This window comes from Lepidochelys olivacea, assembly GCF_965140295.1.
Source record: "Lepidochelys olivacea isolate rLepOli2 genome assembly, chromosome: 5".
Lineage (NCBI taxonomy): Eukaryota > Metazoa > Chordata > Testudines > Cheloniidae > Lepidochelys > Lepidochelys olivacea.
The window spans coordinates 90,270,500-90,289,777 of record NC_140415.1 but is presented as its reverse complement, the minus strand read 5'-3'; the positions used below and the strand labels follow the sequence as shown (position 1 = coordinate 90,289,777).

Sequence of the window (19,278 nt, the reverse complement as noted above, 5' to 3'; positions counted from 1 at the left end):
TGTAAAATTGCTCATATTCAGCAGCAATCAATCAGAACTATTCAGTAGCCCCCCTCCCAACATGCTATAAAAACTCCAGAGCCCAGCAAGGAAAGAGGGGCCTCAGGAGTTCAGGGGTGGAGGGAAGGCGGCCTCCAGGATACCCCTTCACGTGCACTGCAGTTTGGGATGGCAACATTCCCGGTGCTCCCCAACTCTGCCTATGGACTCAGGGGGCTTCTGCCCCATAGAGAGCACCGGGGATCCAAGATTCAGCCCCGCAGCTCCTGCCTTCAGCCTCACGGAGGTCGCCAGGGCTCAGGCATTCAGCCACACAGCTCCAGCTTCAGCCCGTGGCGGGCACTAGGAATCAGGGTTCAGTCCTCCCATGGCTCTGGCTTCAGCCCTGCGGTGGGTGCTAGGAATCAGGGTTTTAACACAGACACATTCACACCCCACGGCTCCGGCTTCAGCCCCACCGTGGGTGCCAGAGATCGGGGCTTCAGTCCCCCCATGACTCCAGCTTCTGCCTCATGGAGGGTGCTGGGGATTGGGGTTGCAGCCCTACAGGGGGCACTGGGGCTCAGGGTCTGGGTTTCAGCATCAGCGCCCAGTGACCCCCTGAAAGTGCTTGCAGACCCTAATTGAGAACCCCTGCTTAAGGTTTCACATAGCGAGGGGTGACACACACCTGTAATCCCTCACACACAGGGCTGCCTCTCGTCCTACCTGACGTGTCATCTTCCTGCCTCTCCACCCAGCCTGAGGCAACCATGTGCTCTCACTGACGAGCCACCGCCTGCCTGCCCTCACTTGCCAGCCACAAACAAGACATGGCTGGGCTGCACTGACTGACCACTGACTGACCAGCAGGGTGAGTAGAAAACACAGGATAATTTGCCCATTTTTAAATAAAAGGCGGGACACCTGCAATAGGGCTTAAATACGGGAGTATCCTGTTAAAAACGGGATGGATGGTCACCCTATGAAGACCTGTATAAAAGCTCAAATAATCTGATTTTGTGCAGGGAACTAAGTGGGGATGGAATTCACACTTGACAATCTTTGGGCAGGCTGCCCCTCTATGGTTTGGGGTTTGAATGCTGGATTCATTTAGTCATGGAGCCTGTGGCCATACTGCCAGCCTATAATGAACTGAAGCAGAGCACACACTCTTGGCATGCAAGGGTTGCAGAGACCATTTTTCCATCTAGCATCTGCCTTGCTCTGCCCTTGCACAGCACCACAATGTGGTTTATGTGGTACAGAGAGATGTGTCAGCTGGCTGCACCAGAGTGACTTTCACCCATAAAATGAGTGACTTGTTGGTTCCATGGTTTGAATTTCTGGAAAGAAACCTGTTTCTGTGTAGTCAGCTTTTGTTTATATTCCCAGTCTGATGTTTCTAATGTTCTAAAAGCTACTGCCTGCCTCCACAACATCTCATTTGACATCACTATATATCCTTAGGCTTTGGGCAAAGGGGTGGAGTAAATGCCTGCAGATCAAGATAGGGAGAATTGTTCTCATCAGTAGTTGTTTAACACACTGTATAAAATGTACAGGTAATACAGGAGATTGTAGGTACTGGTAAGGTACCATGTTACTCTACGATACTAGAAAGATGGATCACAACAGCAAACTGACAGTCAAAGACAGACTTGAATAAAAATAACACTGGAAGAAGACTGTTCCCTGCATCACTTACCTGGGAAATTGTAGGTTACATACAGTGATATTCAAAAACTAATGAGAAGTTGGATTTTCTTACAGATTACATTTAAACAGATGCTGTCACTTTGAATTTCTAATTGACTAATTTTTACAAATTCCAGTTTCTGGTAGAGCAATCTTTAAAAAGCGCATTCTGATGATTTTTTAAAATACTCCTTTAAAAATATTTTAAAGGGATTAATTTTATTCCTCTGATTATTTTAATAAGAGTTTTGCATAAAAGGATAAACTAACTAGTTCATTAAATAGCAGAGAGTGAAACTGACTGTACACAAGGTGCTGAACAAAATTTTTATTCTTTAACTTCTTTCAATTATAGTGATCGTGGGTGTTCATTTTAACGATAGAAGGTGCAAAATTTTCAAGTAGAGATGTTATTTTCCAGTTGATGGAGTGGAGGGTCCCCTTTAAGGATCTCTTCTGTTATCTTGATAAATAAGTGAGAAGTTATACCTATAACTCTGTATATTATATGAGAATTTTTCTCTTAATCCCATCTATTCAAGCTTCAAAAGGGGTGGGACAAGTCTGTTAGAAATGTGCTTTGCACACTGTCAGATCACTAACTAAAGAGCTACTAATTAAGTGTGCACATGTGCAGTAAACTGGAGTCCATGTGTCTGCTCTTTTCCTGTTGACTAAAAATTGCATGAGAACAGTCAGCGATGGTACATTTCTGCAGCTATGTTCTAATGGGCACCTCTATGTAATTAGTCTGGAGACAAAGTTGTACAGAATTGCTGACAGAGAAATGGCTTCTCAGCTAGTTAGACTACTGTTCTGATCTCTGTCCCTCTTGGAAGCCTTTTATTTGTTGAAGAAAATGTAAGCATTTGTTAAGGAAATCCAAGTGGGCAAATTTTGATGACTTCAGTACACAACGAGGACAATCAAGTCTAATGAAGGAAAGTGTATCTCTGCTGCTCAGACCAAATGAAAAATAATTATTTCCCTTTGGGGCCAATTCTCCATTCCTATGTGTCAGACTTGTTCCCTCATACCATACTTTTTGTCTTCATATTTCACATACTGTAGCTTTGTTGGGAGAGGCAGACCTCATTCAATCAAATTATGTGGAAATCAAACTTCTGACGGTTGTGATTCTGGCCAGAATAAAGCCCTTTTTGTTTGAAAAGTGTACACAAGTATGTACTTGTTGAAAGCAAGTCATTAATTTCTTTTTCTATAATGGGCATTGGGAACCACTCCAGCTTTCTGGGAAGGATTGCTGTATTTTTTGTTCACTGGGTATGGCTACCAGTGCTTCTTACCACACCCGTGCAACCTGTTCTGGCCTGCTGGCAGAAGTTACTTGCAAATTGAGCCAACAAATTTTCAAGTGAAAACCTTCAGAACCCTTCAGGTTCTGTATAGGTTGGGCAGAGTGGGTCAGGTCTTAATGTAATTGCAGAAGTAAATTAACTGTTCTCATCCCCAACTCAGATCAAGTTCTTCTTTTCCACATAAGGGAAGAGAAGGTTAAATTCCTGTAACTGTTGGATAGTGAGTGTGACAGTTAGGATCACAGAAAACCCCTTGGGAACTGCCAACTGATGTGCTGAGACTAGCCCTGAGCTGTTTCCTCTGCCAGCTTGGGCCTTCAGAACACTGCCTGGTTTGAGCTAGACACGCTTGCCTGCTGCAAACCCAGACCCAGGTCTGAACCACGTCCCCTGAACGCTGCAGGCTTAACTGAAAACAGCTTAAGAAGTGTTCCAGTCTCCAACACTCAGATGCCCAACTCCCAGTGGGGTCCAAACTGCAAATAAGTCTGTTTAAAGCTTATACAGGGTAAACTCATAAATTGTTCGCCCTCTATAACACTGATAGAGAGATATATGCATAGCTGTTTGCCCCCCCCCCAAGGTATTAATACATACTCTGGATTAATTAATAAGTAAAAAGTGATTTTATTAAATACAAAAAGTAGGATTTAAGTGGTTCCAAGTAGTAACAGACAGAACAAAGTGAATTACCAAGCAAAATAAAATAAAACACGCAAGCCTATGCCTAATACAGTAAGAAAATTATTACAGATGAAACCTCACCCTCAGAGATGTTCCAGTAAGCTTCTTTTACAGACTACCCTCCTTCTAGTCTGGGTCCAGCAATCAGTCACACCCCCGTGGTTACTGTCCTTTGTTCCAGTTTCTTTCAGGTATCCTTTCAGATTGGAGAGGTTATCTCTTGAGCCAGCTGAAGACCAGATGGAGGAGTCTCCCAGGGGCTTAAATAGATTTCCTCTTGTGGGTGGACACCCCTCCCTCCCCCTGTGTAGAATCCCAGCCACAAGAGTTTTGGAGTCACATGGGCAAGTCACGTGTCCATGCATGACTCAGATCTTACAGGCAGCAGCCATTGTTCACATGCAACTTTGAACATTCTCAGGTAGACTTCTTATGTGGATTGGAGTCTTCCAAGATCCATTGTCTGTTAAGTGTTTCTTGATTGGGCACTTAACTTGCAAATTTCTTTCTAAAGAAGCTGACCAAATGCCTTACTAAGGTTGCTTAAAATCAGACAAGTACACAGCCAATATTCATAACTTCGAGTACAAAAATAATACATTCATACAAATAGGATGAATATATTCAGTAGATCATAACCTTTGTAGAGATGTGTTACATGGCATGTCTAGCATAAAACATATTCCAGTTATGTCATATTTACTTTCATAAGCATATTTCCATAAAGCATTATGCGGTGCAACGTCACAGTGAGGAATGGCTATAACTTTTTCTTCTCTGTTAAATGCATATTTTAGATTGACATATGGCAGCACAATGATGTATGTTGTAGACTCCAGCTCAAGAGCCAGTTAGAAAACCCACTCTTAGACCAGGGCTTGTGTCTGACTGTATCGGGGTTCTGGCCCCTGAAGACCAGAGACAGTAGTAGTTTGAGAGGTGTCTGGGGAAAGTGAAAGAACTAACCAAAACAGATAGTGAGTAAGAGGAAGATGGGCCTGGGCAATAGTTCGTGTCTAAAAGGGGGAAGGAGTAGAAAAGGCCAGGCCTTTAATCCCTGTAGGGGCCCAAGACCAAGAGCCTTGTACAGTGTGTGGGGCAAGGCTCCCCTCTCTCCCACCCAGGCCAGACTGGTGTTTGGGGTAGTTAGACTCATGTGGGAAATTTAAAGAAGAAAATGATCAGATGACTGGGTGACTCAAAAAGGAGACTTCAAACCCAATCAGAGAGAGTTCATAGGCGAGGGAGGCCAAGACTTAAAGGGAGACAGTCCCAGAAGGAAGGCTGTGGAAACTTAATCTTGGACTAAAGGGGAGAGGACAGGGAGGGCAGGACTGGAACTACACAGTCCCATGAAGGAGGGCTTTGGACCCTCAACTTAGGGATGGACGGAAAGATGAATGCAAAGCAGGGCACCAAAGGAACTGCAGAGGCTCCGGGTGGTTGTCTGTCCAATGCTAATTGTAGGAGGCACAGGTGCCGACTTTCCAAAGTGCCAGGGGGTGCTCAAACCCCGGCTTTGCTCCAGGCCCTACCGCCACTTCACCCCTTCCCCCAAGGCCCCACCCCCGCCTGGCCTCTTCTCGCCCAGTTCTGCCCCCTCCCCCAAGCACGCCACATCCTCTTTCCTCCCCGCTCAGCCTTCTGCACACCACAAAACAGCTGATCACGGTGGGCAGGAAGGAGAGGGAGGCACTAATATGCAGTGCCTGCCCGCGGGCAAGAGACATTGGTGGGGTGGGGGAGAACTGACAGGAGGGCTGCTGGTGAGTGCTCAGCACCCACCATTTTTTACCTGTGGGTGCTCCAGCCCCGGAGCACCCATGGAGTCGGCACCTGTGGTAGGAGGGGTGCTTCTAAGCATGTCCCCTTGCTGCGTGGAGTGCCACTGCTGTCCTCTGTCTCATATTCTCCTCAGGTTCCTGGAAATAATCCACTCACACCCGAGTCTTTAAAAACAATATTCCCCCTCTTTTGGAGTCTGATTTATTAAACATAGTCCAGTTCCCAAAAGAGAATCTTCTTGCTCACCCCTAGGCTGAGGACCCCAAAGCCCTCTTTCCTGGGACTGTGTGGTTTCAGGCCTGACCACCCTGACCTATGTAGTCTCTCTGACTTGGGTTGATGCCTTTTTCTGAGTCACTCACCCTGTCATCTGACCTCTCCCTTGACATTTCCAGTGGGTCTAATTACCCCAAACACTAGTCTGGGCTGGCTGGGAGAGAGGGGAGCCTTGTGCCACTCACTCAGAAAGGATCCTGCTCCCAGGCCCTAAAGGAACAGCAGTCTGGGCTTTCATACTCCTTCATCTCACCCCACCCCCACCCCCCAGACACTAACTATTGCCCGGGACCATCTTCCTCTCACTCAGTGTCCATTTTAATTACTGCTTCGGGCCTTTCCTGGACACCTGGAACAGGATAGCTTGCCTCTTAAACAGCCTCCTCTGGTCTTAAATGGCTAGCACCCCATTACATTGACCTTGAGGAAAGAGGTTGTCCAGACACACTGCTGTTCAACATGTTATGTAGTCTGGTTATAAATAAGAAGCTTTATTTTCATTCTTACTGACAACATGAGAATATGTATGTAGTGCAGTTGTAGCTGTGTCGGTCTCATAATATTAGAGAGACAAGGAGGGTGTGGAGCTCTGTGTGGCTCAAAAGCTTGTCTCTCTCACCAACAAAAGTTGGTCCAATAAAAGGTATTACCTCACCCCCCTTGTCTCTCTAATATGAAACCATGTCACCCATCCTTCAAGAGAAAATGAGAAAAGCTGACAGCATAGGGATCAGAAGGCTGAGAAAGTGCAGACACCTATTTGAATGATGTTGGGACTCTGGTTTGGAGAAAAAAATCTCATATGTGTTAGCTGTTAACTGTTAAACCAGTATAACATCTTCAAAATATGACAACAGGTGAAGGCAGACAACTAAATAGTGACAAATTTTGTAAGTGCTTGTATACAATTGCTAGAAGTATAATAAGAAGGGTGAACTTGAGTGCCTGGTATTAAATAAGGATATAGATATCACAGGAATCCCAAAAACATGGTGGAATGATGATAATCAAGGGGACCTGGTAATACCAGGGTACAAAATATATAGAAACAACAGAGTATGTCGTGCTCGTGAGGGAGTGGCACTATAAGTGAAAGAAAGCATAGTCAAATATAGGAAATATCTAAATTAAATAAATCCAACTCTACCGTAGAATCTCTGCAGATAAAAATTCCGTGGTTGAATAATGAGAGTTTAGCAGTAGAATATACTACTGCCCACCTGACCAGGATGGTGACAGTGATTGTGAAATGCTCAGGGAGATTGTAAAGAGGCTACAAAAACAGAAAACCCAGTGATAATGGGGGAATTCAACTATCCTCATATTGACTGGGTACATGTTACCTTAGGGCGGAATGCAGAGATAATATTTCTAGACACCATTAATAATGGCTTCTTGGAGCAACTAGTTCTGGAACCCACAAAGGGAGAGGCAATTCCTGATTTAGTCCTAAATTGAGCATAACATCTCATCCAAGACATGAATATAACTGAACTGCTCAGTAATAGTGACCACAATGTAATAACATTTAACGAGCTTCTACAGGAAAAAATACCAAAGAAACCCACCACAGTAGCATTTAACTTCACAAAGGGGAATTATGCAGAAAATGAGGAAGCTGACTAAACAGAAGCAAATAGGAACAGTCACAAGAGTGAAATGTCTGCAAGCTGCATGGAAAATTTTTTAAAACACCATAATAGAGTCTCAAACTAAATGTATGTCCCGAAGGACAAAATAAAACAACAACAGAGGATCAAAAAATGCCACCATGGATAAATAACAGAGTAAAAGAGATGGTTAGAGACAAAAAGACATCCTTTTAAAAATTGGAAGTCAAATTCTACTGAGGAAAATAGAAAGGAGCATGAACTCTGGCAAGTCACGTGTAAAACTATAATTAGGCAGACCAAAAAAAGATTTTGAAGAGCAACTGGCAAAAGACCCAAAAACTAAGAGCAAAAAAATTTGTAATGGATGATCAAGGTGGTAAAGGAGCATTCGAGGTAGAAAAGGCCATTGTGGAGAAGCTAAATGTACTCCTTTGCATTGATCCTCACTGCAGAGGATGTGAGGAGATTTCCATACCTGAGCCATTCTTTTCAGGTGACAAATCTGAGGAACTGTCCCTGATTGAGTTGTCAGTAGAGGAGGTTCTGGAACAAATCTATAAATTAAACAAAAAGAAAAGGAGGACTTGTGGCACCTTAGAGACTAACCAATTTATTAGAGCATAAGCTTTCGTGAGCTACAGCTCACTTCCTCAGATGCATATCGTGGAAACTGCAGCAGGCTTTATATATACACAGTGGGGTGGGAATAGGTATTGTTTCATATTCTCTGTGTATATATAAAGCCTGCTGCAGTTTCCACGATATGCATCTGAGGAAGTGAGCTGTAGCTCACGAAAGCTTATGCTCTAATAAATTGGTTAGTCTCTAAGGTGCCACAAGTCCTCCTTTTCTTTTTGCGAATACAGACTAACACGGCTGCTACTCTGAAACCATAAATTAAACAGTAATAAGTTGCCAGGACTAGATGGTATTCACCCAAGAGATCTGAAAGAGCTCAGATATGAAACTGTAGAACTACTGTCTGTAGTATGTAATTTATCACTTAAATCAGCCTCTGTACCAGATAACTGGAGAATAGCTAATGTAACGCTGATTTTTTTTAAAAAAGGCTCCAGAGGTGATCCAGACCATTACAGGCCAGTAAGCCTCAGTCCCGGAGAAACTGGTTGAAATGAAAAGAACAGAATTATCAGACACATAGATGAACACAGTATGTTGGGGAAGAGTGAAGATGGCTTTGTAAGGGGAAATCATGTCTTACCAATTGATTAGAATTCTTTGAGGGTGTCAGCAAGCATGTAGACAAGGGTGATCCAGTTGATAGTGTATTTGGACTTTCAGAGAGCCTTTGACAAGGTCCCACACCAAAGACTCCTACGCCAAGTAAGCAGTCATGGGATAAGAGGGAAGATCCTCTCAGGGATCACTAACTGCTTAAAAGATAGGAAACAACGGGTAGGAATAAATGGTCAGTTTTAACAGTAGAGAGAAGTAAATAGCAGGATTCCCCAAGGATCTGTACTGTGACCAGTAAATGATCTGGAAAAGGGCGTGAACAGTGAGATGGCAAAGTTTGCAGATGACACAAAGTTACTCAAGATAGTTTAGTCCAAAGCAGACTGTGAAGAGTTACAAAGGGATTTCCCTGAACTTCATGACTGGGCAACAAAATGGCAGATTAAATTAAATGTTGATAAATGCAAAATAGTGCACTTTGGAAAACATAATGCCAACTATACAGACAAAATGATGAGGTCTAAGTTACCTGTTATCACTCAAGAAAGAGATCTTGGAGTCATCATAGATAATTCTTTGAAAATATCTGCTCAATGTACAGCAGAATGTTAGCAATCATTAGGACGGGGTAGATAAAAAAACAGAAAATATCATAATTCCACTGTATAAATCTTTGGTACGCCCACACCTAGAATACTGCATGCAGTTTTGGTTGCCCCATCTCAAAAAAGACATATTGGAATTGGAAAAGGTACCAAGAAAGGCAACAAAAATGATTAGGAATATGGAACAGCTTCCATACAAGGAAGGATTAAAAAGACTGGGACACTTCAGCTGAGAAAAGAAATGACTCCGGGGGAATGTGATAGAAATCTATAAACTCATGACTGGTGTGGAGAAAGTGAATAAAGAAATGTTATTTACTCCTTCACATAACACAAGAATCAGGGATCACTCAATGAAATTAATAGGCAGCAAATTTAAAGCAAACATAAGAAAGTACTTCTTCATACAATGCATAGTCAATCTTTGGAACTCATTGTCAAGGGATGTTGTGCAGGCCAAAAATATAACTGGGTTAAAAAAATTGGATAATGGAGGATAGGACCATCAATGCGTATTATTGAAAATGATCAGGTACACAACCCCATGCTCTGGGTGTCCCTAAACTTCTGACTGCCAGAAGCTGGGACTGGATGAGAGGGCATGGCTCACTTGAAAATTGCTCTGTTCTGTTCATTCCCTCTGGAATGGTCATTGTTGGAAGACAGGACCCTGGGCTAGATGGACCTCACCCAGTATGGCTATTCTAAGACATTTTTTTGAATATTTATTTTCTCTTACTGGTTATTCTATTTCATGTTTTAGCAGTATGGGCCAAACCCTATGATAGTCCCTATTGTGTTAGTTAAGAGCTTTGCCTGAATGCCTGAAAAGAAACTGCAGAATTTTGACCGATCAGAGATGAAATATTTTCAGTTTGAAAATATCATTGATAGAGAAAGTCCATTGTTCTAAGTAACAGCACAGGTCAGGAATAATGTATATCTCCTTTACTCAACACATTTCCCTGAAAGAAAAACAACTGAGTTGGAGATCGTTCATTGTCTGAAGGCTGACTGCCCGTACTTACAGCATGATAGTAGTTAAAATGACATGATATTGCTGACACAGTTGGTGCTGGAATATGTCAGGTGAAGAAGTCCAGCATATTAGTACAAACCTTAGGAGTTGGTGGCAAATGTGAAGATTGTACTCATTCGGGAATGTAGTGTTCAGACACATTTGCACCTCATGGGCTAAAATGCTGGATTGTATCCTAGAATGTAGACATCAAGAGCTCCTGACAACAGGTACCAAACCTTGAGCTTAGAATCAGTAAATCATGTTGATGACAAGGGTACAACATTCATATCCTTGATGGATAATTCTGTTGGACTACTAGATGTTACAACCTTGTCATCATCCCTGTTATCCTAGGCTTCACATGGAGCATTGTTGTATTTATCAAGCCCTTCGGGAATGATACTGGTAGTAAAAAATGTAGGTAATATTGATGAGTACAGCTGACATCCCACATAATCTGACAGAATGTAGTGTCTTGTGAGATTAAGGGGGCCTAAATATATGGTCTTCAGATATATGCTGGAAAGCTAGAATTTCTCTAAAATAAATACATGGCACTATAGTTGAAGACTCAGACTTCTTCCTGGATCAGTAGGCACTGGAAGTTCTGTGGAGGCTACATGTTCAGCCTTTAGAAAAAGTGAGGTTAGGATAAACAAGCACCCTACATTGCTCTGTGGTTGCACATCTGACAGTCTCAGGAGTGGGGTTGATAAACTGTAGAAGGGAATTATGTGATGCCCTAAACTGGAAGAACAGCCGGCATGATGACAGCAAGCAAAATAAAGGGGAGGATTTGAGGTATTCTCAGAGAAAGGGGGGCAAGGTGAGCACAAATACTCTAAAATGAAATTCTGCTCCTACACACCTTTATTTTCCATTCGTTTAGAAAGCTTCACATTTTCCTTTTGGACGGAATCTGCCTTGAATATATTTCCTCACCAAAAAAATTAATTATTTTTTCCCCAAAAGATGCATATTGCCAAAGTGTGACCTTCCTGTTATTTAAGTAACTTAGAATAGAAACTGTGACACTGGGAAATAAAAGTTATACCTTTATTTCCCTATATATGTTTAGTAGATACTTAAAAAGCATACCCTAATCCGAGCCTGTTTATAAAAGGCATGAAGTTACCCTTGTTTTGTTTAGCCAAATGGTCGAAACGCTGTCAACAATATGTCTGGAATGTTATTTACTTGATACATTTCTGTGGTTTTTCTTTGTAGGACTGCACATGCCACAGCTAGGGATCATTTACTTAAAAATGGCCAAAGCAGTACCCCCAAGTTGCAGTTATTCTTCTCAACAGGGGCTTGGTAATCAAATGGAGTGTCTCATCATGTTCAGCAGCTTCTGTGCTTTTTTCCTCTCCCTTTTTTGTTGTTGTTCTTGATAATCTGAGTTGATTTTTGTAGAGATTTGGAGAAGTGCTATTTATTCTTGCTCTTTGTTCTCTGTAACTTGATTCCTTTACTAGTACTTCAACTTTTTGCAATGTGTGTTGTGATACTAGCTGATTTGAGTGCATTTAACCTGCTTTTTTGAACTATTATTATTTTAGAAGATGATGATTATTGTATGGGTCTTTTGTTGTTGTTGTTTGTTTAACCACAAGCCATGGTGTTTTAAATTAAGATGTCAGATCCAGACATGTAGATTAAGTGCAAGAGAATGGTGGGTGTTTTAACGTTTCTAACGGAAGGGTATGGCAGGTTGGAGAAGATCTTTGATTACTAGAATCTACTTCTTGGAAATGTCGTAAGGCCATTTGGCCAGTGTTCAGGAGGTGAGACTTACCTCTAAAACTTGCTGTTCTTTACCATTATGCTGCATCACCTCAGACGGTATGGATCTTGGAAAACGTTTGGGATATGGATTAGGTGGAGGCAGAAGATACCTGAAATTAGAAGGGAAATACTGGATCTTGATCCATATCTATAGGGTTGCCAACCCTCCCGGTTTTGCCAGGAGTCTCTCAGAATTTGGCTCCATCTCCTGGAGGCCACTGAAGCCAAACCAGGAGATTTTCTGGCCGCTAAAAGTCTGGCTGTGCAGCAGGGCTAAGGCAGGCTCCCTACCTGACCTGGTCCCACACCATTCCCTGACGTGGCCAGTACGATCCTGCGACCCCTGGCAGGGGTCAGGGAGTTCCACGCGCTGCCCCTGCCAGCAGGTACTGCCCCCGGAGCTTCCTTTGGCCACAGTTCCCATTTCTGTGGAGTCAGTGCTCAGGGAGCGGGTAGCACGCAGAGACCCCTGCCTCCCTCCCGGGGACCATAGGAACATGCTGGCCACATCCAGGAGTGGCGTGGGGCCAGGGCAGGCAGGAAGCCTACCTTAGCCCTGCTGCGGCGCTGACCAGGAGCCACCTGAGGTAAGCGCCACCTGGTCAGAGCCCTCACCCCCTCCCACACTCCAATCCCCTGTCCGAGCCCTGAGCCCCATCCCAGAGCCTATACCTCATACCCCAACCCCCTCCCCAGCCCTGACCCCTTCCAGCACCCAAACTCTCTCCCAGAGCCCTCACCCCTCCCGCACCGCAATCCCCTGTTCCAGCCCTGAGCCCCATCCCAAAGCCTATACCACATACCCCACCCCCGTCCCCCAGCCCTGACCCCCCTCCAACACCCAAACTCCCTCCCAGAGCTTGCACCCCGCACCTCCGCCTACATCCCAACCCCCTGCCCCAGGCTTAGCCTGGAGCTCCCCCCACATTCCAAACCCCTGCCCCAGCCCAGTGAAAGTGATTGAGGGTGGGGGAGAGTGAGCAATGGAGGGGGGGAGGCCTCAAAGAAGGGCCGGTGTGGGGCAGGAAAGGGGCAGGGCAAGAATGTTTGGGTTAGTGTGATTACTGTTGACAACCCTACATATGTATGAAAGGAGCCTAGCTCTGTCCCTTTTCCAGGCCCATTTGTAGCACTGGCAGCACTGTGCTGGTAATTCTCCTTTAATCCCTTGGATCATAATCACCTCGAGCCAAATTCTGCCACCCTTACTCACACCAAGAGGCACCTTATTACAAGAGTAGTTCAGTAACTTTACTGGATCATTGAATTTCTTCTTGACAAAAGTGTAGACGAAGCTATCTCAGAAAGCAGAGCACAGCAGCCATAATTTGCAATACAATTTAAGCATTTTCCTTAGTGAATTATACCGCATAAAGCATGTTTCCCCAACTCCTCCCCCATCAGACCAGATCTTCCCTTAGTACAGGGGTTCTGTTATATTCATTGGGGCGTAGTGGGGACTATGCAGAGTGGGGAAGAAAACACCACGTATCTACATTTCCCTTCTGCCTTCCCCCAACTGTATCCAATGAAGTGAGCTGTAGCTCACGAAAGCTTATGCTCAAATAAATTTGTTAGTCTCTAAGGTGCCACAAGTACTCCTGTTCTTTTTGCGAATACAGACTAACATGGCTGCTACTCTGAAACCTGTCGTGGTAAAGGGCTTTCTGCTTCCCTGTGCACCTCATAGAGTGATTGAAGCATAGGGCTCTTAGACTGTATCATGTTTGTTAACTTGTCTGGATTGTAACAAATCAAATATGGCTTGTATGTGTGTGCTTTATCCTACATGCTTTTTGTTGCCTTTGGATAGCAAGTTGTTTTCTTTTGAAACCATTTTTGCTGTATTTATTTCCTACTTTGATCATTTTACTGATAAATACCTCCTGTCTGTATTCACACCTGCTCTTTTATTATCCTAGCTTAAATATAAATGCTTCCACTGAAATAAATCAGCCTTGTAATTTGAAAAATGTAAAACTTTGGTTTAAGTTACTTATTACAGGTAATATACGTTTGATGGTTGAATATGAAAAAACTGCTTGGCAGAATTTTAGCTTGAATCTCTGCCAGACAACATTAAAGTGCAACCTAATTCCCAAAAACGCCCAAGCTGTCATGACCTAACATGCATATAGTAATAACAGGCTGATAAGGCTAATAAAGTCTACATATTACTATAGCCACGCAATGCATGCTGTAACAGGACTATAATGTGTTTTGTCCTTCGTATTATGCAGCCCACACATCATCTTCCTGTCACAGAGCGTATTAACTGGAGGGAGCCATCTCTGTGGAACACGTCTGTGCCATGAAATTGCTCATGCTTGGTTTGGACTGGCCATTGGTGCTCGTGATTGGACTGAAGAATGGATAAGTGAAGGGTTTGCTACTTACTTGGAAGATGTATTTTGGGCAGTAGCACAACAGGTACGAAGACAGATCACCATTTTGTTTTATAATGTAGAAATTAAGATGCTCTCTAACTGAATGCCTTAGTATTAAATGGAAGGAAATTACTATAAATCTATATTTAAAAGTAGTACATTCTGAGGCTACGTCTGTTAGAATGCAGATTCCAGCAGCACTATAAATTGGTTTAAAATTCCTTACTTCCACACCTAACCACACTGAACATGAACCTTTTCAAAGGTATAGGTCATTGCATTATAAGAGCTGAAACATATTTTCTCAATGATCATCCACCCAAAGACCCACTACTCAAAATTGCCCAATTTCTCCCAATCCATTGCTCTTTTTTGTCCTTTCCACCCATCTAATCATCTTTCCCATATCTGAGCACCACTTAAGTCAACAACACCATGTGGTCATGTGGAGTCCATCAGTGTCCAAGGACGCTTCTGGGCTGGGACTCTATTTTTGTTTGTTTTGTAAAATACCAGACATATATATGGCACTATATAAAATCATTACCACCACCACATCTAGATTTCTAGAGAGAGAAAGAAAGAAAGATGCAGGCCCTGCCCAACTGCTTTCCCTTCCCATCCTCAAACTCTTCTCTGATCCCCATCTTTACTATCACTCCTCTGTTACAAGCTGCTTCTATTCATTGCCTCTAGTCTGTTTTGAGCCAGCTGAAAGCATTTGCTCTGTAGCAAATCTTGCAGAACTGGCAGGGAATGGGCAACAAAAATCACAACTGGATGATTTTATTCCTATTAATTTACAAGGCTATGAAAAGTATTTCTTTTTTAATCATCGGGTAATTTTGTTGCTGTATATTAATGGTGTTATAAATATACTCTATATTACATCACAGTAACTGCAGCTCAGACTGCAAGAGTAGTGTAGTTCAAGAGAATGTCAAATTTTATTTCCATAAGGAGAAATCAGAAGTTAATTCATTTGTATCCAACAAATTGGCATATCATTAGCAACCATCACTGTAAATATGCTTTTGGTAGGGGGGGAAATGCAACAGGGAGCTTTCACCAGCAAAGCTGAAATAGTAGGAAAGAGGAGTGAAATCAGGACACAAAACAGCTTTCTGCTTTCAAGGCTGGGAAGAATAAAGATGCAGCCAGAACTGATATGCCAGGTATCTGTACTGTATGCCCAGTTCACTTATTGCCAATCTCTGAGGAGAAAACAACCTGCCTATCTCCCTCCTCAGGCAGAAATATTTAACTGACTATTGATTTGATGCTCCCAGTGAGGCTCCTGTTTTCCCTGTGCTGGTCTTAACCCTTTGTAAAGCTTGCATTTTTCAACAAGGGTGCGGATGTTTGTGCCATCGTCTGCTCCTCCTACATATTAAAGGGAAACAAAACAAGTCTTTCCATCAGAAAATTATTGACCATTGGGGAAAACAACAAACAATGAACTACGTATTTTTATACTAAGCAGCTGCCACATGACGAAGCAAGAGAGCAGCAGGAGTTGAAAGCTTTGCTGCGCTGGCGACGGCTCAGAGATGAGGTGCAGAACTCTAAAGAAGAGCTGCAAGTATTAAGGTAAAAATACAATGGCATATTCTTTTCCTTTGCACATGTGCTCTCTCTCTCCCTCCTGCCCATTTCCCCCTCTGCATCGATCCATCCATTCCCCTCCAAAGGAAATACACCCAAATCATCTGATTACATCTACTGCATTTCCTTATTTCTTTCTGAAGAAAAAAGATACCCTAATTAATTTGAACTAGGTTTCTCCTCTTCTGCATTATGTGAATTTTTTTAAAGGCTTCAAAAATGTGGGTTTGTGTTTGATATAAAATGTTTCTAAACATTTTATAAGTGCTTCTGTTCAGGAAAATAGCAAGAGGCCATTTCCTGAACAAAGTTCCTTGTTTAAAGCCATAATAGTTGCTTTATATTGTGGTTGAAGACAAGCACAAAGACGAGGTACAGTATCTAACTAAGTGGTTTTCAAACTTTTTTTCTGGCGACCTAGTTGAAGAGAATTGTTGATGCCCGCGACCCAACAGAGCTGGGCATGAGGGGTTTTGGATGTGGGAGGGGCTCAGGGCTGAGGCAGAGAGTTGGGGTGTGGGGGTGATGGCTGCAGTGTGGAGCCGGGAATGAGGGGTTCATGGTGTGGGAGGGGACTCATGGCTGGGGCAGGGGGTTGGGATGTGGGAGGGGGTCAGGGCTCAGGGCTGGGGGTGCAAGCTCTGGGGTGGGGCTGGGGATGAGAGGTTTGGGTTGCAGGAGGGGGCTATGGGTTTTGGGGGGCTCAGGGCTGGGGCAGGGGATTGGGGTGTCTCCTGGTCAGCGGCACAGCAGGGGTGCAGAGGCAGGCTTCCTGCCTGTCCTGGCACCACAGATCGCGCTGCATCCCGGAAGTGGCCAGCAGCAGGTCTGGCTCTTAGGCAGAGATGCGTAAGTGGCTCTGCGCAGCTTCCTCCTGCAGGCATTGCCAGCCCCCACCCCCCAGCTCCCATTGGCTAGGAACTGTGTGGAACCAATGCTCGGGGCTGAGGCAGCGTGCGGAGCCCTCTGGCCCACCCCCCTTGGAGCTGGACCTGCTGCTGGCTGCTTCTGGGGCACAGCGTGGTGTCGGAACAGGTAGGAACTAGCTTGCCTTAGCTGGGCAGCACCGCCAACGGGACTTTTAATGTCCCAGTCACCAGTGCTGACCAGAGCTGCCGCGACCCAGTGCCTTCCGATCCATGACCCACGGTTTGAAAACCACTGATCTAACCCCCAGGCTGAATAAAGTCTTAAAAACCAAAGGACAAAGCGTAATAAAATGTATATATATATCCTTTGCGTAGTAATAACTGAGATTTTGGGGGTTTTGTCCCAGGCATTGAAGCTAACAATGGACATATCAAAGAAGGGGGCTCTTGCCTCACTAACGATGGCACAAAAACTGTGGGGTTGTTTTGATGGGTTTCTTGGGGGTTTGTGATGTTCTTGGGATAACTGGAGGAGTTGTCTAACTTTTCCACAATGCACAGCTTTTCTCACCACACCCTGTAGCCAAAAAAATAAGGCATGCCAGTTCCACCTCCCATTAGCCCTGTGCTGCCCCACATATCAGCTTGTAGGATATGATTTAAAGTATTGTAAACAACACACCTTTTCACTAGGACCTGAGAGCTGTTCCCTCTTGGACTCCTGCGGTTCACAAGAAGCAGAAAAAGTTCTACCTTTTAGACTCATGTTGTCCCAGTCAGTGTTATGCTCCAGGCTGTCTCACCATCTCTGCATAACTTTACTCTCTTTAATAGCTGCTTTGATGCTTACTGATGAATTGTACATCGGACTTGTAAGCAGGGTCAGACAATTTACACATTTGCAAGTATGCAGTTTGATGATAGGTACAAACACAAAAGCAAGCCTTATCACTAGCTACCATACAGCTGCTACCAACAAAGCTGCTGATTACCAGTTTATATTTTTAGACTAGGAACCTGGATTCTGGTGATAGGTGGCTTATCTGGATATTTGCTTTCCTTTGTTTCAGTGTTAAGGAATCATGTTTGCCTTGTTTTACATTAATTATACAAGTGTTGCTTTTTAAAAACGTCTGTGTGGGCGGGCGTACACATGTAGTGTAACCAACCAATTTTTTTTGTAAGGGCCAAAATGCTGTCTCCTATTTGACACCAGAGAAGAGTTTATTTGTCTTATCTTTTGCCCTCTGCTCCCCTTCTCCCTGGGATGTCCCAGTCTCTCTATATCTTCCATTCTGCTTGCCTTTCACACAGTGGTATTCCCATATGAATGTGAAACAATCATTAATCATTTCTCCTCACAGACTCTGTCACTATTACATGTTACAGGGTAGGTGCCATAAAAGCAACTCATTGGTCTGGTGATCATTCCTGTCTCTTCGATTTCTATGGCTCATTTAAACTGTTGTCAAAGACATTTTAGTGGACACAGCAGGATTTAAGTGTTTGCTGCTGCTTACTGTATAGCCTGCAGTAAGTCTCCATTGTTCTTTTTTTATTGTTTATTCTGTATTGTCCCTTGCTTTAAGTATCTGTCTGTGTAGATCCCACTGTAAGTGTGCATGTGACTTACACATGTAAGATCAGAGTCTTTTGACACATGCATGTGCCCTGTGCTTCCTCACGCTCCTATGTGAGGACATAACAGGGAGTGACCTCAACCCCCTACTTCCCTCTTGCTGCCCATGGTATTGAGACGAAATCCAGCAGTGTCCAACCTGCTGCTCCTTCGAGTTAGCAGATTCTTCTACTGGATTGTCAGCTGCCTCACTGGTAGGGAATTGCTTCAAAACCCCTACTATGATGAATTTGAAGCCCCTCCTACCCCAGAAAACAGACATTGCCCCTGTACTTATCCACCTATATCATGTGGTTAAGTGTTCAGCACTCCCTTCTGATATGCAGGCTTCAAACCCTGTCCATCATGCAAAGCCTGATCCTGCTAACTGATGGCCACACCAGATGCTGGTTGTCTGGGCAAAAGCCACATGCTAGACTGGTGCATGATATGTCGCTCCTTTTCATCAAAGATGCCCATCATAAGTTCCACTTGCTGGAGCAGCTGATAAAGGTCTCTTCGGACCCTGACTAAGCAAATACTGAGGCTGATCAGGTACCAAAGAAATCAATGTCCGTCAATGCCCCTTACTGCAGAGGTATGATACTGAAAGCTGGTGCTGACAGACCCTCAATGTTGAGAAAAGAACTGGGGATCTATACTCCAGCCCCATACTGGGAACACTGACACCCATGGCAGTGAAGTTCAGTGCTGATAAAGGATGTTCTGAGCATAGGACCTGAGACTCTAGGCACAGCATGGTATCATCCCTCAAAGAGAGGCCAAAGCATACCTTCAGGGATAAGCCCACTAAGCATCATACAAAAATAAGAG

The 19,278-nt window shown here is 43.8% G+C and overlaps 1 protein-coding gene across 1 annotated transcript in view; it reads left to right on the top strand.

The window, feature by feature from the left end:
- Positions 1-19,278, top strand: part of AOPEP (aminopeptidase O (putative)) — a 391,354-nt gene that overhangs the window by 181,244 nt on the left and 190,832 nt on the right. The window contains exons 12-13 of the mRNA XM_084629083.1: positions 14,206-14,395; positions 15,836-15,942. Coding sequence (XP_084485209.1) covers positions 14,206-14,395; positions 15,836-15,942 — 297 coding nt within the window. The remainder of the gene's footprint in view (positions 1-14,205; positions 14,396-15,835; positions 15,943-19,278) is intronic.